Source organism: Echeneis naucrates, chromosome 24 (genome assembly GCF_900963305.1).
Source record: "Echeneis naucrates chromosome 24, fEcheNa1.1, whole genome shotgun sequence".
NCBI classification, from domain to species: Eukaryota; Metazoa; Chordata; class Actinopteri; order Carangiformes; family Echeneidae; genus Echeneis; species Echeneis naucrates.
The window spans coordinates 12,332,700-12,360,082 of NC_042534.1; the positions used below are offsets into that span (position 1 = coordinate 12,332,700).

Consider the following 27,383-nt stretch of genomic DNA (forward strand, 5'->3'; position numbering starts at 1 on the left):
TTGATAATGAAAAATGTGTGCGTAACCTGTGTTTTTGCTGTACATCCTTAGTGGCACAGTCCTTGCAGTGAGAAACATGGCTCTATATCAACAGAGTTAGAATGCTCCCTTGGACTCAACATCCACTTGTCATCCATTTCTATTGTAAGAATGGGAGCCTTTATCCAGCAGGATACATCATTTATCTGAATTTAATCAAATTATATTACTTTTTGTGCTGTATAGGTTGCTGTTTCTGCCACCTCGCCACTACGCTGCAGTGTGCACCTGGTGGGTTGGCCCATTGGCCCACCATTCAAAAGCAGTTAGAAACTCTAAATTGCTGATCCATGGTGGGAAATAAAATGCATCCATGAAGGTCAGGTGATGACATGACCATAAACTGCCAGACTGCATTTTAACAAAAAATGTTGGTGCTATCCTGAAATGGAATCAATGGGAATGAATGCCAAGTTTCACAGATGGTATATTTTTCCATTCCAGCATAAATTCAGTGTAATTTAGTGTAGCGCAGGAAGTTATTATGCAGTCAAACAGAATACATATTTAAACTCCATACAAGAAGAAATCTGGTCAGGTAAATGCAACATAGGTAGTAGCAAAACTGTGTTAATTTCATCATTAATCCTAAACCATAGTAGCTCTTGGCTGAACGCTGAACCTGAGCAGTCCCTTTCTTATCGATGATTCTGAAATCGACATTTCCACCTGGAGCCATCACACTTTGCTACCATTGGCTGCTGAGATAAACGGTGTACGACATTTAACCAATCACAGAGGACGACGACGTAGTGTAGCGTTTCCTTCGGCCTGTGTTCGATTAGCCTCCCTGAGATGCTAAGGAAGCGAAAGCTAACACGTGGAAACGGTAATCTGTCGTTTTGTGCCTCCTCTCCCGGTGCCTTTGCCAGCGGCAGCTCCGTATCAGCGGCTGAAGGCGACATTTTTTAAGCTCGCAGCTTTGCGTTGAGCTGGTTTCTCGGCGTTATCATGGCGGACCACGAAGACGACGATTACCAGTGCAGAATCAAAGAGGGGGACTACGTTGTGTTGAAACGAGGAGATATCTTTAAAGCTATGCAAATTCAACCTAGGAAGTGAGTCTGTTGAAAAAAAAAAAAAACAGTCGAATATAAGCATTTTACCATCCACCACCTTGGTATTAGCTAAACCAGAAGTGACATCCTAAGCGATGGATGATGATCTAACTCCCTCTAAAGTCAACAGTCGTTGAGGAGGGGATGCAGCATTGAGGTTGTTTTGTTTCTTTTCCTCTGGGTTCCTCGCAGGAAGGTGATATTTGAGAAACAGTGGTTTTTCCTGGATAATGCGGTGGGCCATCTGTACGGTGCCACATTTGAAATAGTGTCTGGAGGGACCCTGCAGCCAGAGAAGCCCAAGGACACAGTGAGCTCTGATGGTGTGTCACCTGCTCACAACACACAGCAGTCACATTCACCTTCAGTTTGAACAGCTCATTTGTGTGGGCGCACATGTGCTTTCAAGTGTGCCATTTCCATCCTTTATGGATGTTTGAGTAAAAAAAGAAAAGGCCACCTCCTGCCTGTTGTCCTCACACTTTCAATTTGAGCACAATTATTTTATTTTTTTTCTTCTTCTTCTCCTTCTTCCTAGGTTCGAAGGAGGCAGGCACAGACAATAGAAACATTGTAGATGATGGAAAATCACAGAAACTCACCAGGGATGACATAGAGACGCTTAAAGAGCAAGGTCTGAAGGGTCAGGTACATCAGAAACCTTAAAATTATATACAGAAATGGAGAAAAATGTGGTATGGCCAGGTGTTGGGTCTGTTATTCAAGGAATATTTATGGATGTGTTCCCTGTTCATTTACTATAGTCAAATCCATGAGAAGCCAAAAAATGAAAGAAAGAAAGAAACAATCAAGAGATCCCACCATACAAGTATTTCCTAACCCAGTCTAGAGTAAACACGAGAAAGAATTAAACTATATCCAGTTAACAATATAGCCACCACACAGGAAGTCCATAGGAAATTAAACTATTGTGGTGAGCCAACAGAATGTTGGTTTTGTCTTATCATTTGGAACATTTTCTTTGAAATTACTGGATAAAATGATACTTAACAGAAGAGAGACAAGAGATTGGTTGTTTTTGTGCCCCACAGCAAATCATTGACCAGCTTATAAAGAACAGCTCTACATTCAGAGATAAGACCGAGTATGCCCAGGATAAGTACATCAAAAAGAAAAAGAAGAAGTGAGTAGCTTTTAATTATGCAACCACAGTGTGTTATACACTAATAAGATAACGTAGAGTACTGTAATTAGTGGTATAAGTTTTCCCATCCTGTGCTTCCTCAGGTATGAAAATACCGTGACGATTCTAAAACCGTCGTGTCGCATCCTGGCTCTGATGTACCACGGCCGGGAACCGGGGAAGATCTGGTGAGTCAGCACTGGGATTACTGGAATGTGTGAAAGCTGTTTTTTAATGAGCAGATAGAGATAATTGAAGCCATTGTATCTCTCTGTGTTTTGCAGCCACATGCGATATGACACTCTTGCGCAGATGTTGACTCTGGCAAACATCCACGCTGGCAGCAAAGTTTTGGTGTTTGAGACATGCGCTGGTCTTGTGCTGGGCTCTGTCATGGAAAGAATGGGGGGTGTGTTCATCCTGTGAACTTTCCTGCTGTTTTTATCTATTTGGACTAAATGAATGTAGCTATTTCTGGAGATAGAACCTACAAAATCGATCCAAACAAAGTTTTTTATTTTTTCTATTTGCATGCTGCATAATTACAATCTCTTTCCCCCTCATTCAGGCTATGGCTCAGTGATTCAAATGTACCCAGGAGGGGGGCCTGTTCGGGCGGGTGTGGAGAGCTTTGGCTTCCCTGCACATTTTCATGATATGCTGCATGAGTTTCCCATCTGCCATGTCAACTCTCTGTTGGCAGGCACTCTGGACACCACAGCCAAAGACACAAATACTGGTAGGACCTGTCTTTGACTAAGAACTCTCTAGGATGTTTAGAACCTTGTTTGTGCATGAATCAGAGGGGCTGTGAGGCGCTGAAATGTCAGAACAACCTCATGAGATCCATCAGTCACTTCAGAAAATCAACTGTAACTAAGTGTATATGTGTCTCTATGTGACGTTTAACTGACTCTAACCACATTCAAAATAATAGATGAAACAAAGTCTAACATGGCTGCAGAGGAGGAGCAAAACCAGCCTGAAGCAGATGAGCAGGGCAGTATGGAGCAACAGAACATGGAGATCAACACTGGGGATGAAACTGGCCAGGACCAGGAGAAAACACGCAAGGAAGCCAAAGTATATCCAGTATTTAGCAACTTCATTTTCATAAATCTTTTTTTTTCCTTTTTTTTTTTTTAATTTTGCAATTCAACTGTCAGTTCTTTGTTCATAACTGTTAAATTGTATTATATATTTACTTGTGTACTTCTATTCTGTCTAAAATGTCTGATGCTGCTGTAATGTACAAATTCCCCCAATGAGGGACTAATAATTATTTTGTTTTGTTTTACTTCTAATCACCAGAAACTAGCTACTATGTGTCATCTGTTTCTTTTGTTACTAGGCTCAGGAGAAAAAGGCGAGGCTAGAGGAGAAACGAAAGAAGCTGGCAGCTGCTGCAGCCCTGCTGGAAGGCAGAAATGCAGACGGGTTGGTTCTTTTCTCTTATTTCTTATTTCTTTTTTGTTGTTGTTGTTGTTGGTGGTTTTTATTCCCTGCTTTTTTTTTTTTTTTTTTTTTTTTTCAGCATCAGTTGATTTCTCTTTCTTTCCCTTCTCACGATCTGTAGGGAAGAAAAACTGATTACTCATAATTGAAGCAATATTAAGTATGACCATGGAAACTATGACAAACCATTTGCCTTTCTCTGAGCTCATGCGCAGTGATTAACACATTATCCTCAGAGGGTGAACAGGGTGACTTTGCTTTATAGCCTTTTTATAATTGATGGATGAAGGTTTGTGGGGCTGACATCCAAGTCAGAAGAACAAGTATTGATCTTGCTGGCCTATTCACATAGCTTTCCTCTACATCATGGCAGACATATCATGAACATGACAACAGAGCCCCATTTTCAATTCTGTCCTAAATCAGCCACTTTTACTGACTCATCCAGCTTAATCAAAAATAAAACAACAATAGGAAGGCGCTAAATCCTCAAGTCCACTAAATACTGATTTGCTAAATGATAGCATTGCCTACCTACACATTTCCAATAACAAAATATGCAGCTGGTTTGCTTGATGGTCTTGTTTGTTTCTAATTGCAGGCTCGTTATAGCCAGTCGTTTTCACCCATGTCCCGTCCTGATGGGCCTGCTCAAATTCCTCTCCCCCTCCAGGCCTTTTGTAGTTTACTCTCAATACAAAGAGGTAAGCTCATGAGAGGCATGTAGGTGAAGTGCACAACATTGTTTATTAGTGATGATAGTTTATCTCGGAAGGATTTCTCATTAGCTTCTTCTGTGTACATTTTTATTGATTAGCGTTACGGCTGGAAATGTCTGTTTCATTGCTGCAGCAGACATCCCTGTCAGTGCCAAGAAGTTACAAATCCCATTCTTGCACTTATTAAATGTTTTGTGTTTATGCTGCTAAAAAGATTGTGCTATATGTGTGTGCGCGCGTGTGTTATATGTTGGCTGTGCAGTCATCCTCCTCCTTGTTTCCTTTTTCGTCTCTCTCCCCTCCCTGCAGCCTCTTATCGAGTGCTACACTAAGCTCAGGGAACATGGTGGTACAGTCAACCTCAGACTCACAGACACCTGGCTCAGACATTATCAGGTAAACTCTCCATATATGTCCTGTTCCAGTCAAGAATCCACAGTGCTGACCCCTTCTTTAAAAAGAAAATCATTAACATCCTTTTTGTATTAACTTAGCTGTGTTACACTTCAGACCACATCTGGCTCAGGCGTCCTGTGACAGAAATTCAGCAAATTTGAAATTACGTACTTGTCAGCAGATAAAAATACCAGGAACAGCATATTATTTTGGGTCAAAATCTTGTAGTTTTCTATAAGATTTGGCTTATTTTATACTGTTTTGTATAAAATTTTGACTGCACTGGGGAAAAAAAAATCCCAATTATGTTTGAACACTCAGGAGTTCACCCCCTCGCCCAGATTAGTTCCGTTTGAAATGCATTCCTTCTACAGGAAGGGTTCTGTGGAAGTACTGTATCCTGACTGCCTTTCTGTATTTTACCAAGGTGCTGCCTAATAGGACCCATCCCGTGCTGCTGATGAGTGGGGGTGGGGGCTACCTCCTCTCAGGGACAACGGTTGCCATGGACCGCTCCAAACCTGCAGGCTCCCAGCAAGCTGAGGAACCAGCTCCAAAGAGACAGAAGCTGACAGACACTGAGGGATAAACAAAGGATGAAGCATCCCATCTCTTCTAGCAGCCAATGGGTATTTTCCTCAAGCATTGTCTTCCCTTTTTCCTGAACTGATTTGACATATCTGGAATACGGGTGACAGAGTGTCTGCTTTGCATTCTTCAGACCACTCCTTCCCGTCTTGTGTAGTCAAATCAGTGCAGACTGAGGCGCAATGCTACTTTATGCTCTTGGAGCTCAGTAAATGTGTGTGAGGAACGGCTGACATAATCTTTTGTATGTAGAGAGTAAGTGACAGTTTTTTTGTTTCTTAAGACCAGGTGAAAAAAAAAAAACTTTTTTTCCAGTTAATGCTCTCTAGCTTTTTTTTTTTTTTTTGTTATCCCTAAAGAAAGTGCCATTTGTTATATGATCCAGTTGCTGTGAATTTTATCTGTGGGCTATATCTGTATCAGTGCAGAATAAAAAAAAAAAAACTGTACAAAAGAGCCTGATATGTGATTGTGTGGTCCCAGAATAACTCATTTTATTGAGTGCAGACTGAACAATCTTCAGAACATATCTCTTTTAGCAATCTCTTAGATTGATATTATTTTAACATTTTCTTTTCATTTATATAAACATTAAAATCATTCCCATGCTAGTTAATTTCATAACATCAAAATATCACAATAACAATGATAAACAAGTTGATATTCATTTTGGCAAGGCTCCAGGGGTTTATACGTCTTGTCGTTTTTTGTTTTTTTTTTGTTTTGTTTTCTAACACTGAAAGCACACTAAATTGGCAGCCACGAGAGAGATGAACCAGCAGATTTTATCAGGTGATGGCTGATATAATCTTGAAATGCTCTCCACCCATCTTTACGCGCTCTTGTCATGCAACTTGGCAGCGATTTTCTGCAACTCCAAGTCCATCGCTGCGAGGTTTTCCAGCTCCTTCTCCTGTAAAAACGCACAAGATTCACCATCAAGTTTTGTGACACCGCAGTAGCCCGTGTCCTCAACCATGTTTGAAATAGAAATGTGAGTTATTATGATCCAGTTTTTCTCCTGCTTTGTAACCTAGGCGGAGTCCTTATTTAAAAAAAATAAAAACTTCCAAAACAATTCCGGCATTGCGATGTGGTTTAATTTGCTGAATGTGTGATTTTAAACACCACAAACTTCCCCTTTGTCGGAGGAAGGGTGGAGATGAAGCTGATGAGTTTGTCTTAAAGAAGAAAAGTGAAACAGAAGAGCAGTTGGTCTTTCTGGTGAGTAATTTCATTTGCGTTTCACCTACGCTGCTTTACTTGTTGGCACGGGAATTGGGTGAGGAAAAAAGTTTGGTGAATGGAACTGGAATTCTTAGCGCTTCACATTTTCATAAAGTCTGGTCTGTTTGTGATGAAGTAACGTCTGCAGTTGTTTTGCTTATTAGAAAGAAATCTGACGGTCGGTGCGGGCATGCCCTCCGGCATCTGCTGGCGTGCAAAACAAGCGTGGCAGACGAGCGCTAGTGCCGAAGTCTCCAATAATCCGTTAAAACCCACCTTTGGACGAAACGCTATCTATATGAATGATTCGCTTTTTCATTGAATGTCGGCTTTGTACACGCATCACACTTCAGTCAGGCCAGTCTCCTTAGGAGGTTTAATTAGTGTTTACACTGGCAAAGCCTGGATCAGTCCGGAAAAATGTTGCATTCGTTTACTTTTTTTTTATTTCTCTTTGCTAAGCAAGATCTTTTCCCTTCACAGTTTAACTGGAGAGCCAATATAAGAAATAAGTCATCATTGTTTCTCAATTTTTCTGCTTCAAAATATTTTGGAAGTGAAATAACAAAGGACTGAATCTTTCCGTTGTCAGTTGCTGTCCCTGTCGGAGCCTGTAATTACACGTTTCTTAGTCAGATTGCTGTCCCTGTCGGAGCCTGTAATTACACGTTTCTTAGTCAGATTGCTGCACTTGAGAAAATGATGCAAATGAAAGCAGTGCGATGATTGGTTGTAAATAAGCCAGATTTGTGAAACCAGTCACTGCCCATGATTTTTTTCCCCCTTTTATTCAGTACGTACTGACGAGGGACAGTTTTTGATGTAAATTTGCACGTGCTCCTGAAGGCCAAATCCTGACGTCTCTATGTACAACAGGCATTTCCATAATGAGCGCGGATGTTGTTTCACCCTGTTAAACAGTTTGTGCATCACGGATTTACTAGGCCAGCTTTATGCATGCTGAAATGCCTGCAGAGTGAATTATTATACATCATGAGTCCCACTCCGAGTTAGGTAAAGAATATATAAATATATCCTTCAGGCTACTACACTGTGGTGTTTAAGATTTGTTGGTGGGTTTTTTTTTATTACCATTTTGTCCATAGCCCTACTGCTATAGAGTGCAATTCATCAGACACATAACATTCTGTGTAAATTACAATACAGCTAATTACAGCTTGCATTGTAGATCACAACATAGTCTTACCTGTATTCATTTCAGTGACCTTGTTAGTGAACCCAACAGGAGAGGCATCCTCACATATTTCATAAAAGTAATTTCTTTTGCAGTTAGCATGAGTGTAGTGTTTACCTCCTGCCGGCTGAATGCCCTCTGGTGTGTGTTCCTCTTTGCCTCATCTTGAATAGAATGGTTGGCTAGCTGGTTTATCCTGTAGTTCAGCACCTTGCCCAGCTCATCCATCTGAACACATGAAAGGCAGAACTAAAACATGTCTCAACTGTACATTGGAACCATGCAAAGAATTACTTCCAATTGTTTCTTCTTCTTTTTTTTTTTTTTTTTTTTGTATATACAGATGATAATTGAATTGATCTCCTCATGCAAACCTTGTCTGAGGTTGCAGCATTTCCATCTGAATCCCTTTTAAACCAGGCAGGATGGTAGTAGCCTCTGAAAATCCAGGGATTGCGCTTCTCTGCGAGGTTCCTGAAAAACAGCTGCAATCAGGCGCAGTGCTAGTATTTTTCCTGTCATCGTGTGAACATTGCCTGAGGGATTTGTTAATTTTGTTGTGCAAAATGTTGTTTTGATCCCTTTGATTTGCCTGGTGCTCTGTAGCGTTTGGTCCTCTGGGGCCAAATAATAAATGTATAATGTAATGGTAGAGGTTATTGAATGTGTGGAAAGTATGAAGTACCTAAGAGCTTCATCCTTGTCTGTTGCAGCCTCCTCATATTCCTCTGAATCCCCCCTCTGTTCTTCCTCCTCTTCTTCTGAGGAGTCTCCGCTACGCTTGTGATATTTTTTTTTATGGTGGTATCGATGTCTTGGTTTCCATATACGTTTTTCTATTTTTCCCTCTTCTTCTTGTCCATGTCTTTTGTCGAAACCCCAGTACTCCTGACTTCGTTCCCCATCTGCCTCTTCTCGTTTTGCTTCTGGGAGCTCAACACGTTTGTGTCTCCTCTGGTGATACCTACCAGGCCTCCAGTCCTTCTTTTCTCTTCCAGTGTCAAAATCCCAGGACTCCTGGCTCCGCTCTTCATCAGGTTCTTCTCTACCTTCTTCTGAGAGTTCCTCATCACGTTTGTGTCTCCTCTGGTGGTACCTGCCAGCCCTCCACTCTCTCTTATCTCTTCCGGTGTCAAAATCCCAGGACTCCTGGCTCCGCTCTTCATCGGGTTCTTCTCTACCTTCTTCTGATAGCTCCTCATCACGTTTGTGTCTCCTCTGGTGGTACCTGCCAGCCCTCCACTCTCTCTTATCTCTTCCGGTGTCAAAATCCCAATACTCCTGGCTTCGTTCTTCGTCTGGCTCATCCCTGACCTCTGAGATTTCCTCATCGCGCTTATGTCTTCTCTGGTGGTACCTGCCAGGCCTCCAGTCCCTCTTGTCTCTTCCGGTGTCAAAATCCCAATACTCCTGGCTTCGTTCTTCATCTGGCTCATCCCTTACCTCTTCTGAGAGTTCCTCATCGCGCTTATGTCTCCTCTGGTGATAACGGCCAGGCCTCCAGTCCCTCTTATCTCTTTCACTGTCAAGACCCCAAGATTCTTGGCTGCGTTCCCCATCTTCCTCCTCCTCAGATGGTTCATCACTGCGTTTGTGGAGCTTTTTCTTATGGTGGTAGCGATGTGTGGGTTTCCATATGCGCTTGTATCTGTCCTCCTGATCATCAATCCCATGCCTTTTGTCTACATCCCAGGACTCTTGGCTACGATCTTCTTCTGGCTCTTCTGCCTCCTCTCCTTCCTCATCTCGTTTGTGTTTTCTTTGGTGGTATCTTCCAGGCCTCCAGTTTCTCTTCTCTTTATCTTCACCGTATTTTTCTTCTTCTTCATCCGATCTCTTTTCTTCTATTCCCCAACTCTCCTGACTGCGTTCGTTATCCTCTTCTTCACCCCGCTTATGTTTCTTCTGGTGGTATCTTCCAGGCCTCCAGCTGCTCCTCTTCTCCCGCTCTTCTTCTTCCTCTTGGTTCCCATATCTCTTCTCTTTGTCACCCAGACTCCAGGATTCTTGGCTGCGTTCATCCTCTGGGTTTTCCCTCTTCTCCTCCACTGATTTTAGTAGTGCCTCAATGTCTTCCACATCTGTTGCTTTTGCCTCAGAATCAGCTGGATGAATGTTGACCACCTCATCATGAGTTACGATCCCCTCTCCATTCTTTTTGTCCAATGGGGCATGTTTAACCCCTGTGGCAGATCAATAGGAAGATCAAAGAGGTATAAAGATTTACAGAGTACAGCTCTTGGCGATAGATTATGTTTATTTCATTTCAGTCTGCTTCAAATTAGTTATGAGTTGGTCAAAAACTTTTTCTATTTGAGTAAAAACAATCCAGCATTTCTATTAATGAAGGGAGACCAGGTATGAAACCTGAAATGAAAATCTTCTAATTTAATTTAATTTCACCAGCTGGTTGGCTGATATACAGTTTAACTGCATTTGAGTCCATCAGCACCCGAGTGTCTCAATAACCCTACCAGTTAAAGATCTGTAATCTCCTTAAATATGCCTGCTTACAGTCTACTCTGCGCACATATAAGACGGTTTTAATGATTTACACTGAATGAGCATGAAAAGTAACAGAAACCCATGCGCTACAAACCTGACTGGAGGATGTCTTTGCATTCCTGATCCAGCTGGGAGTCCGGTTTGGAAAGAGCTTTGGACAGAACTTCAACCAAACATCGTGTTATCTGCAAAAATCAAATGAACTAATTATATAGCTCCTCGCTCTGCTCCAGACTTTATTTTATTCATTCATTCATTTATTTTGTACCGATAGCTGTAGTTGTTACTGTAATTATCATATTGTCTTAGAAAAAGACATACCATGTCTTCTCTCTGCCCTTCTTTTCCCACTGGAAGTGCTAGATACTCTACATCGGGGAGCGGAAAACAGATTTCAGCCTGTATGTGTCAAGCGGAAATGTCTCGGCATGCGTTAATGTGTCGGTGTCTCTGTCCGTGGTGCTGAACGGACCCCGGACAGCTCCGTCACCTACCTGCCAGCAGAGCCGCAGCCACGACAAACACCAGCCGCATGTTGGCGCGAACCGGGTCAATCCTGTCCCGTACGTCCCGTCCCGTCCCTCCGCGGTGCTGCTCTGAGGGCTGGAGCAGAGGAGCGCCCTCAAATAAGGAGAGGAGTGGGCTGGGGGAGCGTGGGAGGACCGCTCTGGGCGCTGTTAGTGTCATGACTCATTAGACCTGCAAAGGAGACTGACCAGACTGAAGTCTGAAGCGTGCACAAAGTCGACATTTTGTAGAAAGCGAATTAGCAATCTGGTTAGTCCCACTGTTCGTTCAGGTGAGAGTTTAAACGGATTTGGGGGAGACGATGGCATCATGGCGTGTTTGTTTTTAATGTCACGAGATGCCGGAGGGCAGACCCGCGCTGGGCTGGACACAACATCACGAAGAGTCCCGCATTCTTATGCAATCTAACACACAGAGCCCTGCAACATGACAATGGGATGATTGATAATGTTGTTTGTTCATGCCAGAATCTTATTTAACTGCTGCCGTTGTATATCGCGTTGGAAGTCGTCAGTTTCTTGACTGCAAGTGTGCTGTTGTTTTCTTGCATTAGATTGCAGACATGGTGTTTTCAGAGCAGACACACTTTTTTATTTTTTCCCGAAGTAAAATATTTGGGAACTAATTCTCATTTCCAAACATGACACGGCAAAGGGGCCCTAGTAGGAAAATATACATAAATACAGCTACGTAAAGACATAAAAACATGGCAGGAGTGCGGAGAAGGATAAGTGAGTGAGCAATAACAGGAAAGAGGGGGAAATTCATATGTATGAGTGAGAATATACATGAAGAAATAGTATGCAGTAAAGGAGAGAATGTGTGTGCTATAGGAAGTACATGTACGTCATAGTACTTTCTGCTACTTACAAGTAGTACTTTGTAGTATTACTTACGTAAGTACTACTTACGCCGTCCTTACTACTGTCCTGCACAAATTATATAAGCCTTGCTTATTCTCTGCTGCCATGTTGGTCCCTTTTAGTGTTAGTTTGAAATAATTGATTGTGGACTAATGTATCATATATTAAACAAACAAACAAAAAGAGAGACATACATGCTTAACGATTCTGACCAACCCTGAGTCACAATTTTTACCCCAGGTCACTCAGTAATTCATTCAGCCTTCAGCACATCCCTTCCAGTTTCCCATGGGAGCCAGTGTGCTTCAGCACCAGCAGAGGAAAACTAGTTAATAGAGACTTGGATCGATAGCTGTTGTAGTTTACACCTGTAGGACATGCATGTATTAATACAGCATCTTTCTGCTGTGTTGGGGTGTTACAGTGCTGCTCTGATCAGGAGATTCTTGGCCCGGCTGTTCAATAAGTGAGCACGTTTATAGAGAAACATTCAAAATGTATGTGTTTGTATGTAGGAAGGACTGTGATCTCATCTGTTACCCGAAATGTCTTTAGATTCCTGACTTTCCATAGACAGTATCTGAATCAGAGAATGCTGCTGGCTGCATAACAAACCCTGGACTGAGATGAACTGCTATGTGCAGTGACAGAGATCAAATGTAGTAGGCTCAGCTCTGCGTGGCTCAGAACATTCAAACTGACAACTACTGGCATCTTCTTTTTGGCACGTTGCGTGATTTTTTTTTTTCTGTTCCCTTGTACAGCAATTTGCTCTTCTTCATTGCATACACTCCTTCATTCAAACTCGATAAAATAAAATGTGTCTACTACTACTATAGACTACTATAGACATGAAATGATGATAAATAATAATGAATGAGATATGTTGTAGTGGCTCCCAATTGCCTAGTAGTGGGCAAGTGGAGATCTGGCAGTAGTCTTCAAATCAGATGCAGAGTTCTTCAAATGTTTCTTCAGAGTCTTATGAGGTTGTAGTTTCATTCAAAATACAGCAAGTATCTGAGCATGTAAGCCGATGATTCAACGACGGTCCCCGGTCACTGGTGGGTCAGATTAGCGTTTTTTTGGTTTCTTTTCTTGCTTGGCTTTGACGCCTCACTCCCCTTTAACAGTCATAGGGCGAGGCCCTTGTTCTGGCTCTCCACATCTTCTGTTTTTGCTAATTGGTTACTTGGTAGTGGCGTCCTTTGTTTGTCTTTTATCCGTCAGTGCATGGTACCTGCTTTGAATATGCTTTTACATTAGTTTTTTTTTTTTTTCCCAGTTGTTTTGCATCATATTCCATGACATGCTACATTTTACATGTTTTCCAGTGACATAGTGATTAAACCTGTTACTTAATGTTCTAGGTACACATTTTAAATGTTTTTGTGTTATATAATGCTCACGAATTTCCTTCAACAACGTCTATGTATTTGATCCTCTGTGAATGCTTGAAAATGCATGTTTACATGAGATGTTTTCACAACAAGCACTGACCTTAATTTATGGCAAATAGCATTCAAATTCAATCATGTCTTGGAAACTATGGGTGCAGAAAATACCAACAGCTGCGAGCAAAATGGGAAATATCCTGCTTCATGTATTTTCTCTCTTGTCTGTTGCCCCTTGTGCATTCATGACTGGTTACATCTATCTTTGTTACTGCAGACAGCTTCCACTGTGGTAACTGAAATAATTTCTGGTAGGGACATAAAGCAATGTCAGACAGAGGACTGTACATCCAGCCAATATGCACTGACCCAAAGCAGCCAGTAAACCGTGTCTTTTGGGCAAATTATAATGAGACAACTTTCAGTTTTCACGCAATGTCCCAAGTGAGAAGAGTGCCATCATCATCAGCAGCAGCAGCAGCAGGATAGTAGTGCTTTGCAGTTTCCGTTACATTCCCCGAGGAGGAAGTCATCTCTGGCTGAGGCTCACCACTCCATCTAGCCACTGAATATCAAAGGCACTGAACCACTAAATTATACAAGTCCCTTGAATAGATTTTTTTGTTGTCATTGTACATTGTACAATGAAATTGAAACTGTGAACAAGGTGTGTGTGTGTGTGTGTGTGTGTGTGTGCGTGCGCGCGTGTGTGCATGTATGTTTTTGTGGCCTTTACTCTTATTGCTCCAGGCTTGATAAATATTTTAGAGTCGTGAGGACATAGGAGCTCACAGGCAGCAAGGGGAGTATTAGAGAGGGGAAGCTCAGTGCGTGCAGGCAGGCTCTGAGAATAAGACTCAGATCAGTGTGAGTGTGCAACAACACCACCATTTACATGCAAGAACAAAGAGCCACACGATGAGCTTGATGCAGTACTCAGCATGAAAGCCTCGGCGGGGCTTTGATCTGGGGTTGGGACAGGCTGTATGTTTTTACTCAGAACTGGTAAGAGGCTTCAATGATATTCCAAAAACAGAGGGCATCTGCAGTCATATGCACATATTTACGAATGTCTCTCTGGTTAATTCATCATTATTGTGATGAATAAACTCTGAAGCATGATGTAAATGAGTCCTCCAACAATTCTGGCAGCACATTTGCAACAAGACATTGAATTGAATCCAACCCCGGCACATTTAACACGTCTTACTCTCTCTCAATGCCTTTCCTGTCTCACAGCAGTCAGCAAAAAGTAGGTGACACTTAACTTCAAGGTCTTTGGCCGTGTAGCAGTTACCCTCTGTTGCTTGCAGGCCACCAACTAAAGTGATGAGGAGAAAAAATTGAGGGTTGGGTCCAAAGACTGTGCTCTAAGGGTCGCTGTAGACGTATGATGTCAGTGTCATTATAAAGCTGCTTGGTTTATGCAGTCATCAGTATGACAGAGAGCTTGTATTTGTACCTCTTACATAATCTGCCTGCATCCAAAACTGCAATGCTATTAGCATCACAATTGTAGTAGCATGCTCAATACAACATTTATTAGGAAGCAAAAGGTCCATAATGAGGATGCAGCTCTGCTTTACTGTGTCATAGAGGATTCAAATTGTCCTGACTCACAAATGAAGGCTAATTAGTTCCTTAACAAATCCTGTAGTTTGTATCTGATTTAAAACAGGATTCAACTCCAAAAATAAGATATTACATCAGAAACATCCACAGTCCTTACTGCACTGCACGTTTCAGTTATTCTCTCATCAACCTGTTCTGATTTCTGGCTTTGCTTTAGTGAAATTGTTTCATTTCAGTATTTTAAGGAAATGTGAAGATCCTAATGAGGACTACAGGGAGAAAAGGATGATGAGTACAACCGAGGAGGGATGAATGTGAATAAATTGTGAAAGGGGCCAAGCAGGCTCATCTTTATGACTCTTGTGGCAACCATAAAAATATATTGTTCTCATACAAACAATGATTAATGATCCGGTTATGCTATCTGCAAAGGAGTGTGTTTGCTTCAATAGGCTTGGTAATGGTGAAATGCAAATGAATGTTGTGATATGGGCATTAAAACGTGAAAATGCTTGTTTTGGTAAGAGTCAGGGCTCTGGATTATGATTGAAACAGAGGAAACACATCAGCATTGATAGAAGAAAACAAGAACAATCTCAGGCCTCTCTTCAGCACTGTAGCCAGGCTGACAGAGTCAGAGCTCAGAGGAACCATTGGTTCCTGTAGCTCTCAGCAGTGATGGTTTTATGGGCTTTTTTACTAATAAAATTGCAACAGTCAGTGAAAGCTTCATAGCCAGGATAGCATCAAATCCCAGATGAAATCATACCACTGCCTGACGATTTGGCAACCCATTGTGAGCCCTGTAGGATATCAAAAGTCACACATCCAACCAGAGCACCTATGGCATGCCTCATATAACACCAGAAGCTCTTCCCGTACAGCAGGACCAGCTGTTTATTCAGGGGATTGACAGGTCAATAGAAAATCCTAATAATGGCACTTGGTAATGAGTCAACTGCCCTGTGCAGGAAAATGCTATTTTCTGGAACTGATTCTCCAACTCCAACTGAGAGGTGAAAACAGTTTTCACTTCCGCTTAGTTTATTATTCATAGAGGTGCACTGCTGTTGTAATATCTTTTTTTTTTTCGAAGCAACTGTTAAATAATATATACTGTATTAAGTGGACTGAGACACAATGAAGTCCCTTTAACATAGCGCTGTAATCATTCATTTATAATTTAGAAATATAAGAAAATAATGTCTCATATTTAACAATAATAGACAGAGATAGATTGAAAGAAATCGCACACCACACTCTTTCTGTGACTGTATTTTCCATATTGCAGATTTGCCTTCTGCACAGTTTTTCTTATGAAGTCGTATTAGTTCTGGAGTGCAGCTGTGTGTTTCTCTCCATTTTTAGCTCCCACCCTCTGTTAAATCCTCTGGAAACAGAAAAACACTTCTCTTTAGGCCTCTGTTATTTACCAACCCAAAATCTTTTTGGACGAGTGTCCTTTCTCTGTTACCCACCACACAAGATGTTGGGTTGAGGACACTTGTTGAGCTTTATCTTGTAGAGCAGGACAGCCACAAACACTCATTAGTGGAGTAGTGGAGGTCAAATCAAGTTTGAGGGAAACAGACCGTGTAACCTCTAGCTGTTTGTTTAAGCTATTGTTATTTTCTTATTTTATATTGTTATATATCTCATCTTCTATCTGGTGCAGTGTTAGAGTGAGAGAGAAAGAAAGTAACACTACACATTGGAACAGGCAATTGAAATAGATTTTAAGGTTTATCTGCACCTTATGAAAATGAGAAATTCTGCATTGCTTCAACAAAATGAATCATGTTTATTAAAGAGTCTCCAGCATAAATGAGCTCTAATTATTTAAAATTAACATGGGTGCAGGACACAGAGAGGAAGATGGTGAGGATGAGGAATGAATGGTGCAGGTCATGTAGGCTCTCTGATGTGTGTTCCGATATCTCACCTTCCTGGAAGCATACTACCTTTTCCTTTCATGTGTTTTCACCATGAAGTCGCTGCACTTAGTGCAACTTGCTCATTCTCTTTGAGCCTCATGGGATGGAGGCTCCCGGTGTCCTTTTGAAGTCATCCAGTCGAGGCGCAATAGACTCACCATATTTAGCTGTTTGCAACTAAGACACCTTTAAAATATGACTGGACTTGCTGTGAAAGTCATTATTAAGTCCACTGATCCTCCAGCACTGTACATGTTTAATGTCCGTGTTCAATACAAACAGAAGATTAGAATTGTTGGGTGTGATTAGTGTAGGGATCTTTGTTTATAGCTGTGATTTAGATCAGACCACAATCAATGACCATCGAATCCAGAAAACCAGGAGAATCCAAAGGCTTCACATCCTTTTTTTTTTTTTTTTTAAACTGTGCCTGGACCTTGTTTTTCCTAAACCGAACTCATCTAATTTGAAAGCAGTGATAAAGATCAGTTCAAAAACGAAAAGAAAAAACCTTAAAACTAAATCTCCTTCTGGCAATAATACATTTTAGCTGCAGTGCTGCTCTTATTCAAAATAATGATGCTGTTTCAGCTCATCGTTCATATTTAATCACCCTAAACATAACATAAGATTGGCCACACATCTGAGGATGTTTAGAGACCTTTTATTCTGAACCTCTGCAACAAATGAAAATTGAATTTCCCAGTGTTGCTGCATACGCTCTTCCTTCCTGGGTTTTGATCATGATTATTGATTTTGATGTGTTAATGCAAACTAGCTCTATTACACAACTCAATTACCTGAGCAGATGCACAATTGTGAATAGATCAATATCTACTTTCTACAGGGGCCATCAAACAGTATTTTACTGTGTGAGGCGAAGTTGAAAAAGGGGAATTGTTAAAGTGTAATCATTTTCTGTGGAACCGGGTGGTGCGGCCTATCTGATCGTGCTTCTTGCACAAATTGAACTGCAGATTGCCTGTAGATTTATTCACATTTGTGGTCTCCAACCACAACGTTAAGGACGTATCCTCCATAGAGTGCTCACATCTCTACTAAAAGATCTGTCAGAAGAAGGATTCAAGTCTCTCTGTCACTCCTCCCTTGCTTCCTTTCCTCTCTCCTTCAGTCAGGCTGAGTTACTGCATGATATGACTTTAAAACACCCTTTTTTTTAAACGCTTCTGGACTACACTGACTGTGAATGTCTATTTTAGTTTTAGATACTCTTTTTAAAGGGTTCTCTTAAATCACAAGCTACATCAGGCTTTCTATGGCATTGATTTTCCCCACTAACTGCTGCTGAGCAAATGCAGCCAAGACATAGTCTGCTTAAGAACTGCAATTTCCAGGTAATCGTTTCATTGGTCAGGGTTTGTTTACACACTAGGGAATATATAGTGTTGCATAATTAGGGCTGCAATTCATTTAGAAAAATATCGACAGGAATAATTATATCTTCTCAGTCTGCCAAGGAGGCTTGTAAACATTGCAATATATCCCACAAGAGATGTTTTTTTTTGTTTGTTTTTTTTTTTATTACAAGTCCTTTTTGGAATAAAACATGAACATATATTTGGTTCAGAAAGAGGAAAGACATAGTTTTATCACTGGCCTCTGAGGATGGAATGGACAGAGTGATGTAATATCCTAATAATCATAGTCTCATGCTGACACGACATTAAAGATTATTGATGCTGTGACCTTCAGCACTCTCATCAAATTGACACTGATTTTAAACGCTTTTCACAAGGGTGAGAGCATCAAGTGGTATGGAGTTGGGACAGAGACAGCAGCAGGAGAGAATTTAATTATTCCGTCTAAATTTTGCCTCAGGGTCAAGGGTTTAAAGATCTTCACTAAGTGTAAAGTTGTTTTTGTTTTACAATGACCTCAGCTCAAACCTTAAGGCTGGCATTATATGAATGTTACTTAAAATAACCTTATAAACTTTTAAAATTAAAGTTTAGTTGTGCTACTTTTTCCGATGAAGAGCTACAGAGTGAATGTCTTGTTTAAATCAATAGTGCAGCCTCGCTGCAAGGACAACTGAGTCCAGTGTCAAAATCATTGGCAGTTGGGGAACAAAATGTGTTTTTTTTTTTTCATTCCCTGACTCACTCTTGAATGGATTTATGCTGGCAGGTGTTTCCGTTGAAAAGGTCTGGGCCCTGTTGGACCCAATACCAACCATTCAGCCTCTAATCTCATTTTATCCATCTCGAGGAGTTTGTGTTTGCAACACATGCATGTTTGAAATAAAACTTTTAGACTCTTTAGCTGGTACATCTGAAATGGCCTGATGTCGATGATTAGATAACACAATATGATAAATGCACCTGCATGCTGGTTACAGGCCTGTTTCTAATTAATCTTCTCCAAATATATTTTCAGCAAGTCATGAAACATGCATCGTTAAATGTGCCAAACCTGAATGAAATGAATGAAAGGTTACACTTTTTGGTGCAGCTATACTGCCAAATGTTGCCTTGAAGAGCTTCCAACAAGATCTGCAGTCTTCTACTAGATGTTCTCTCAGGCATCGCTGAGACAGAATAAATTGTTATCGCACAAAAAGATACTTTGGATACAGGTTCAGTTACATCTGCTATCCAAATGTTCTCTGCCACTTTTATCCTGTGCTTACATTTCTGTCGTACCATTTCCCGTCAGGGTCAGAATCAGCCTGTGCTATTTTGTAAAAGTTTTTTTTTTTTTTTTTCACATTTGCAACATGAGTCTTTGTCGGACTACTGTGAACTGAAGGGCGAATGTGAAGTGGCTGCATCACCTCAGTTTTCATACGTCAAATGATTAAACATCACTTGGTAGGCAGGATAACGCATGCTTGTTTGGCGCAGAGCTGTTGATTCGTGATGGCTCCTGAGGGGGAAGTCACTGTGAAGAAACAGGGACAGTAAGTTTAAGTAAGTACAGTTTCCTTCACTGCATTTTATATTTTCACTTGGACGAGCTTGCATGAGATAAACTAAAAACTCATGACAGAATGCTACTTTTTGCTCATGAATTTGATGAATGGCATCTTTAATTTTAAACCACAAACAATTGGTAACTTTTGGTAATCCATCAAAAAAAAGTAAAAGGGACATCTATAAAGAAGTAAAGAAGGGAGTTAATGATGTGGTAGATCATTCTCTGACATTAAAGTTTGTTGCTCTGAAACAAACTTTAGGAAATAAATGAGCTGCTAATCCACTGAACCCACTTCCAAATAAAGCAGCACATAGTAATGCTGGTAATGCTACAAAAACAGAGATAAGTGATAACTGTCCCTAAGTTGCCGTTGTAATCAGTCCCTCTCTGCTGTAGAGGAAATAAGCAGTGTGTCACTTTGACTTGGCTTTATCCTGTTATACGGAGTCATTCATTCATCTCAGTCAGGACACAGGAGTTATTGTGCACATCCTTTTGATGGATTTTGCAATGAGGAGAAACAAGACAGCTAACCACATTGCTGTCCTCTCAATGTCAGGATTTACTGTTAGAGACTGGAGACTGGAGTGCTTTTTCACAATCATTTCCCTAGATGCTATGCTGCACCTGCCTCGACACGTTTGTCAGCATCCCGCAGTGTGATCATATCAGGGTTTTGAGATTTTCTTCTGCCTGGAAGTGAAGGCCTAAATCTCTTTATCTGAATATCTTCCCAATCTCGTCTCATCAGCCGACTAAGACAGTTTGAGATAAACACTCACCATCTAACTGAAGATGTCAGCATTCTATATACGCATTTAATTAAGTCCAGTTTTGTCCCTCACCATGCATTGTGTGAGTAAGCTTTGTGTTTCACTGATGTATAAACTCTCTCTTGAACTCTTGAACTGTGTTGAATTAATCATTTCCACTATGATAACTTATCAGTATTCACAATTCACAGATTCAGGAGATCATATGAATATATTATAAGATTTTATCTTAGTTAAGTTTTGTTTCCCTCTCAAGAATCATTTCCACTTGTTATTTATAACAATGTAATAAATAACAAGTTGGTTAATGATCAAGCTGATTGAATTCCTCCAATGATGGGCACCTAGTATCAGCTGTGAATGCTACAGCATGAACTGAAATGCCAAAGATAATCTCACCTTAATTTTCAGTTCACCTCTTTTCAGCAGAACCCAGTTGAAGGAGTCCAGCACCAAAGTTTTTATTTTCTACCCAGGTCGAGATGGCTTCAGAGAGGGAAAGCAGAGAACTTGACACTATTGCATGTGATGTAAGTACAAGATACAAGTCCAATGGCTTATCCATGTGCAGGCATCTTTAGGTACTCTCCCTGGGTGCTGCCAGAATCCTTAGGCACCTGTGAGCATTTGGAAAAGTACACAGTTTTAAATTCACAAAGGCTGCATTACTCTAAATTCGGATTGATTCTGGTTCACAGTGGGCAGGGGGTTGCACGAGGTGGAGAAATTAGAGTCCAAAGTATGTGAAAGTTGTGCAACTCACACACTTCTGCACAGCGTGGAAACAAAAAAATATGCTATTCTTTCATGTTTACTCTTCAGTCTTTCCTACATTTGCAGCACTAAGAGAAATGCAATGTCAAACATGGCTGCTATCAAATGTGTTAATCTACCTTAAATGCCCCCTTGTTTCAAAATCCAAGTTGTTCGTAAGTATTCAGTGACAGGTGGATGAGCAGTATTTGAGTTTTTGCCCTTAAAATGAATCTGAGAACCGTGGACATGTTGGCACGTCTCTGATTGAGCCTCTGTTATCTTTGTATTTATGTCTGCGTTTTGATTGGCTCGGCAGATGGGTCAACAAGTCAATGATCAACCTGGGAAAGAGGCAGCTAGGACAGAGGGGAGGAGCGCTGCTGCAGAGGAGGACACAAATAAACCATTATATGGTGTGACAGACGTTCCCCCCTGGTACCTTTGTATTATCCTGGCCTTCCAGGTTGGTGTAAACCTAACTGGGCTGAATTCAAATGTCTTTGGAACTTGCAATGCTACAACTGATTGATTTCTCAAAATCAAACAATATAAAGTTACATGTTAAAAATGAGAATTAAACAAAAAAACATTATTGAAGCATGTTGACATAATCTAAATCCAGTCCCTCATTCAGAGAGGGGGTGGGCAGCACCAGAAAAATATGCTTTATACTAACTGTCTGGTATGTTAATGGGTGCATCAGTTCATCACTGTCGTCTGTCCTCTGCAGCATTACCTGACAGCCTTTGGTGCGATCGTTGCCATCCCTCTCATTCTCTCAGAGGGGCTGTGTCTGCAGCATGACCGCCTGACCCAGGGCAGCCTCATTAACTCCATTTTCTTCGTCTCTGGCCTGTGCACGCTGCTGCAGGTCACCTTTGGTATCAGGTCAGAGCAATGCTGCTGATTCATATCAACATTAACTGTCCTTTGGAGATGCATTGACGCGTTTGCACCGTCTCTACATCATTATTAGAAACAACCTAGCATTTTTGTCTTCAGCGAATGCCTGCATTTAATGTGCATTGGTTTCAATTAGCTTATTATTTTAGTTAATTTTTTGGGGGGATGTTTTTATATTTAGTTCGGTTTAAATCGCCTCAGCAAGTACAGACGACTATGTGGCTAATTACTAATTGACTGAGAAATTCCAAATAGCAGATGGAGAGCCAGATTTTTTTCCTTACAGGAAGAGACCAAAACAGAGCTGCGGGCAGATGCATTCATCATGTCCATCGGATAAACAAAACCATGTGTCCAAGTTAACTCTGAGCTTCCTGCATGTCTGTGTAAATAGGCAGACACTTGCTGACATGTTAGACATGTTAATCTTTCTTTGGACACTGTAATTCTGCATTATCCAAGATATTTATTTAACAAGAGCTGACTAAACCAGTACTAATATTCCCACAAGGTGCATCTGTATTTGTCATTTATTTGTAATTCATTTGTAATCAGCAAATGTATTCATCATTATTATATCTGGTAAAAGTCAGCATATCAGCTTTGGCATGGTGACATTAGCCTTTTGTATTTACATGTACTAGCATTAAGTTTCAGTGTAGATGTGGAATGGTCTTGTTTCTTTGAACAAGACCATTTGAACAAAGACTCACATATTGTTGTGCATATTGTTGGCCATGTAGCTTTGGCTGATTACAAAAAGAAACGCAAGACAAATGAAAGCAAAAAAAAGATCCATCCAAATGTTTACTGTTTTTGTCCCACCCTATAGGCTTCCCATCCTACAGGGAGGTACTTTTGCAGTGGTGACACCTACCGTGGCCATACTGTCCACACCAGAATGGAAATGTCCAGCTTGGACTCAGAACGCCAGCCTGGTCAACACGTCCTCACCTGAGTTCAAAGATGTGTGGACGACGCGCCTAACAGCAGTGAGCTGAAACAAACATTGTCTTCACAGCTTCAGATAGTGCTCATGATTAATTTTATGTTCTGCTCTAAAAGGGAACCGTGTACATGCTCATAGTACCCATCTTTATGTTCTGTCCACAGCTGCAGGGCTCTATCATGGTAGCCTCTGTCTTCCAGATCCTGCTCGGTTTCTCTGGCCTTATTGGCTTCCTCATGCGCTTCATTGGCCCATTAACCATTGCACCCACAATCGCTCTCATAGGCCTGTCACTGTACGATGCAGCCGGAGCCAAGGCTGGCACCCACTGGGGCATCGCCACTATGTATGTAACCACTCACAGTTGCAAAGACAGTTTGGAAAGGAAATGCTTTTATAATGTCAACACTTCATGTGTGGCTGCAGATCTTCTTTCTTTGGAGGTCAGCCATAACAAGCTAAGGTTTACGTGATGATGCAGAAGAAGTTTATTTATTTATTTATTTATTTTTTATCAAATCAAATCAGATTTATTTGTATAGCGCCAAATCATAACAAAGTTACATCAAGGCACTTTAGAAATTTAGGGAATGATACCTAGATTTTTTTGGCAGTGGAGCTATTGCTCCTACAACTTGTACATTATCACAACTGTTTTTTTTTTCACACATGCAGGACCAGTGTGCTGATCATCCTGTTCTCCCAGTACCTCAAACGCATAGCAGTCCCGATCCCTGCATACAGCAGCACCAAGAAACTGCACACATCAAAGTTGTATATCTTCCAGATGATGCCTGTACGTCCTTTGGAAAGTCATACATTGTGATATATACAGTATATGTGTGTATATAGGTTATAGGTTGTATTTTATGGTTACGTGGAAACACTCACATGGCATTTTCTACATTGATAAGATCCTGCTGGGCATTTTGGTCTCGTGGTTTATCTGCTACATCCTCACCATCTCTGATGTCCTACCGTCTAATCCATCTCAATATGGCTACCTCGCCCGTACTGATGTGAGCAATGCAATACGCGATGCCTCCTGGTTCACAGTGCCTTATCCTGGTAAGATCACATGAGGGCACAACACGGCTGAAAGATGTTTTACGGAGTGTTCAATTATCAGTGGTTTGTCTTCCCATTAAGGTCAGTGGGGTGTGCCTACTGTGAACCTGGCAGCTGTGCTTGGTCTTACAGCTGGAATCATGTGCTCCATCTTAGAGTCTGTGGGAGACTACTATGCATGTGCCAGGCTGTCAGGGGCACCCCCCCCACCGAGCCACGCCATCAGCCGAGGTATCGGGGTTGAAGGGCTGGGCTCTTTGATTGCGGGGGCTTTTGGCACAGGCAATGGAACCACCTCATTTAGTGAGAACGTGGCAGCTCTGGGTATCACCAAGGTGAGGTACATAACTCGGCCCAGAGTTTACCCTTCAAGACAAGCAAATATATTATTACTGACTTTTATTTGCATTTCAAAGGAGCTGGAAAAAATATAACATGGCTTTTGTGTGACAACAGGTGGCCAGTCGAGCTGTGATTCTCTTAAGTGGGGTTTTCATGGTATTAATGGGGATGCTGGGTAAATTTGGAGCCATTTTCACAACCATCCCAGCCCCTGTGATTGGAGGGATGTTCCTGGTGATGTTTGGAGTAATAGGCGCTGCTGGGATTTCTAATCTACAGGTAAACAACAGTGTGGAAAAATGGATCATGGAAAAAACGATCATTTGAATAATGTGTTGCTAATGTTGCTAATGTTGTGTTGCTGACCTATCTCACTGTTCAGGCCACAGACATGCATTCCTCCAGAAATATTTTCGTTTTTGGTTTCTCCATGTTTTCGGCACTCGTCATTCCAAATTGGATCCAGAAGAATCCACAATTCTTGAATACTGGTAAAATGGACAATAAAGTGTTGTTGCTATTTGACAGCTTTCACCTCAACAGATAACAGAACTTCTCAGTAAATTGACTAAAACTTGTGATGCACATCAGTCTGCTGATGTTTGAGTATCTCTTCCTGCTCTCATCCTCGGTGTGTGACTCAGGTGTGAAGGAGGTGGACCAAGTGTTGCATGTATTGCTGACAACCAATATGTTTATTGGAGGATTCTTTGGCTTCCTCCTTGATAACACAGCTCCTGGTAAGTGAAACGCTGTCAGTGAATTAAGTTGCATCCAGTGCAGGTTCAGTACTTCCTACACAAAGTCAACATTCAATCATTGTCCAGATCACAAACCCTAATATCTTTGAATAGAAACTATATTTATATAACATGTTCTGGACAATTATTCTGATCTCATTAAGGGACTAAACGTGAGCGTGGCCTTTTTGCCTGGAGCAAGGTGGATCCTGAAGACTCTAACACTTTGGAATCAGAAGAGGTGTATGATCTCCCCTTTGGCATAACTGCTTTCCTCTCATCCTACTCTTGGGTTCGCTACATCCCCTTCTGTCCATGGAGGGGCCACAGCTCTCAGCACAAGTCTGAGGACAGCATTTTATAAAGCCAGGGGAGTGACCACAGTCCAAGGATCAATGATGGATTTGTTCCATCAGGGCTGAACCAGGGGTAGTTCACAAAGGGCTGAGATGGTGAACGTGTTACTTGCAATCAATAAAAAGGCTGCAATTAATGCCTTTGTTTTTTAATCACATTTATCGCATTCTGCTGTTTTGTCCCGTTGCTGCACTGATACTGCAAACATCACGGACGTGAATGACAAGGATTAATTTCTGATGATTTGTTGTGCTGAAAGCAAAAAACAAAAACAAAAACAAAAAAAACAGACAAACAAAAACTCATTATATAAGTCAAGAGTAATTTGCAGCTTGTACAAAGCAGAATTTAAATATTTTAAATGTCATTATTAAAGGAGAGCCTTCTGAAGAAGATTTTGTGCTTCCTTGGGTCTATTACGCTTCTTTTCATTTGAAATAAATCTAAAAAGCAAGTTCATGAAGTCATTCTCTCTCTCATTGATGATGTTGCCCAAAAACTGATGTGAAGTTTCATCAATTCATCCTAAATTTACTAAAAAAGAGAGGCTCTTCACTTGTATTCATCGTGAATAAAAAATAAATGTTAAAGCATAAATGTCTGTCCCCTGTCATCTTTCTGTACCAAAAATCTCTACAGAAAATGTGAATTGTTCTGGTCATATTTAAGAATGATGATTAATCCACAGCTAACCTGTAATGAATCAGATAAAAAAATTTGAATTGATTGACAGTACCAATAAAACATAACATAACATATATTGCTGTCTCTTATATATCAAGAGAGGCCACACAAATATCGTAAAGGATTTCATTGCTCAGATCTTTATATCAACTATCATTACTTGCTTTTTACCCTCTTTACTGAAGAATTTTCTTTTGTGGTACTTTTTATGAGATAAATTTCAGCTCAAGTTGAGTAGCAAAAACTTCTCCTCCTTTCTATGAGAGTATAATAGTACTGTCCTGTTTCTCTATTGAATTGTCCTCGAGCAGATGTGGCAAACAACTTTTATTATGTTAAACATATATGTGACATCCATATTTTTGCAGTGTAAGGCTGTCTGCAATGAAAGAGAAATAAAGACATCTGAACTATGGCATTCTGACAACACCAATTAAATTAAAAAATTAAAATTAAAATTTTTATGATCAAAGTACCCTTCCAATCACTCACGGCCGATCACACACTAGAGACAAACAACCAGAATGGTCTGCTCTTCAGTATCCTTTCTCCAGGGAAAGGAAATTTGGCCTGAGGGTAAACGTATTATCACACAGTCCTATCTCCACACGCATCCAGACAGCTGTCTAAAAACCCACAGCAGCAGCCCTGCAGCCGTTCCTGTGTTTCCTTTTGTAAGAACAGATAAGAGATAACACATCAGCCAATCCCTCTCTTTGCCTTCATCTCCTTCTCTCTGTGTTAATTTCCTCTGTCTGTCCGACACCGTTGACAGGCAGCTGGGATGCGGTGCTTTAATGATTAGATCAGTGTTCCCTTGAAGTCCATCTTGATCATAAGCGCACTCACACACTGGTTGCATACTCTGTTGTTATTTTGGGATGATACAAATGAATAGGGTGCTGTGTTTACGTTTTATTATAAAAATCTCACTGGTTCTGTCCTTTTTTTACCCTGTGTCACTGATAACACATTACAGAATATAAAATCCTATATGGTGGCGGAGAGGGATTCTGCAACTGACATTAACTGACAGTAACTGACATTATACACCCTGTAAAAAATGTCCATAGAAATTACTGTGTATGTTATAAAAAGTTCACGTTACAGTATCACTCTGTCTGAATTACAGATTTATGTTTAAATTTACGGTACACAACCATTAAATCATACCATCATTTCTACAGAAAGTAGAATATTAAAAAGTATGGTATATTTCAGCAATAGATCAGGACAGGCCGGGGTATGTGCTCATTA

General features: G+C 40.9%; 3 protein-coding genes across 8 annotated transcripts; 2 read left to right on the plus strand and 1 right to left on the minus strand.

Moving 5' to 3' along the window:
- Nucleotides 1–841: 841 nt before the first annotated feature.
- trmt6 (tRNA methyltransferase 6 non-catalytic subunit) lies at nucleotides 842–5,736 on the plus strand. Its single transcript, XM_029495975.1, has 12 exons — nucleotides 842–1,097; nucleotides 1,290–1,420; nucleotides 1,636–1,745; nucleotides 2,150–2,241; nucleotides 2,346–2,429; nucleotides 2,526–2,650; nucleotides 2,810–2,980; nucleotides 3,179–3,324; nucleotides 3,593–3,678; nucleotides 4,298–4,400; nucleotides 4,725–4,811; nucleotides 5,239–5,736. Exons 1-12 carry the CDS (start codon nucleotides 991–993, stop codon nucleotides 5,398–5,400), a joined length of 1,404 nt encoding a protein of 467 aa, XP_029351835.1. The 5' UTR covers nucleotides 842–990; the 3' UTR covers nucleotides 5,401–5,736.
- Nucleotides 5,737–5,869: 133 nt separating this feature from the next.
- LOC115037429 (solute carrier family 23 member 1-like) lies at nucleotides 5,870–26,027 on the plus strand. Of its 6 annotated transcripts, none has more exons than XM_029495971.1 (14): nucleotides 5,870–6,393; nucleotides 6,555–6,623; nucleotides 20,754–20,857; nucleotides 21,400–21,546; nucleotides 21,814–21,971; nucleotides 22,819–22,978; nucleotides 23,100–23,281; nucleotides 23,611–23,731; nucleotides 23,850–24,003; nucleotides 24,085–24,338; nucleotides 24,460–24,624; nucleotides 24,728–24,836; nucleotides 24,990–25,085; nucleotides 25,250–26,027. In XM_029495971.1, the coding sequence occupies exons 3-14, from the start codon at nucleotides 20,810–20,812 to the stop codon at nucleotides 25,447–25,449; spliced, it is 1,794 nt and encodes a 597-aa protein (XP_029351831.1). In that variant the 5' UTR covers nucleotides 5,870–6,393; nucleotides 6,555–6,623; nucleotides 20,754–20,809; the 3' UTR covers nucleotides 25,450–26,027. The 6 variants fall into 6 exon arrangements, with proteins under 6 accessions (XP_029351831.1, XP_029351833.1, XP_029351830.1 ...); XM_029495973.1 differs by having other exon boundaries at nucleotides 20,804–20,857; XM_029495970.1 differs by having other exon boundaries at nucleotides 5,870–6,623.
- On the minus strand, nucleotides 6,079–11,040 carry chgb (chromogranin B). The gene is made up of 7 exons (XM_029495968.1): nucleotides 10,821–11,040; nucleotides 10,648–10,694; nucleotides 10,421–10,511; nucleotides 8,507–10,004; nucleotides 8,196–8,295; nucleotides 7,939–8,049; nucleotides 6,079–6,312 (listed from the first exon to the last, which is right to left on the minus strand). Exons 1-7 carry the CDS (start codon nucleotides 11,011–11,013, stop codon nucleotides 6,232–6,234), a joined length of 2,121 nt encoding a protein of 706 aa, XP_029351828.1. The 5' UTR covers nucleotides 11,014–11,040; the 3' UTR covers nucleotides 6,079–6,231.
- Nucleotides 26,028–27,383: the final 1,356 nt, after the last annotated feature.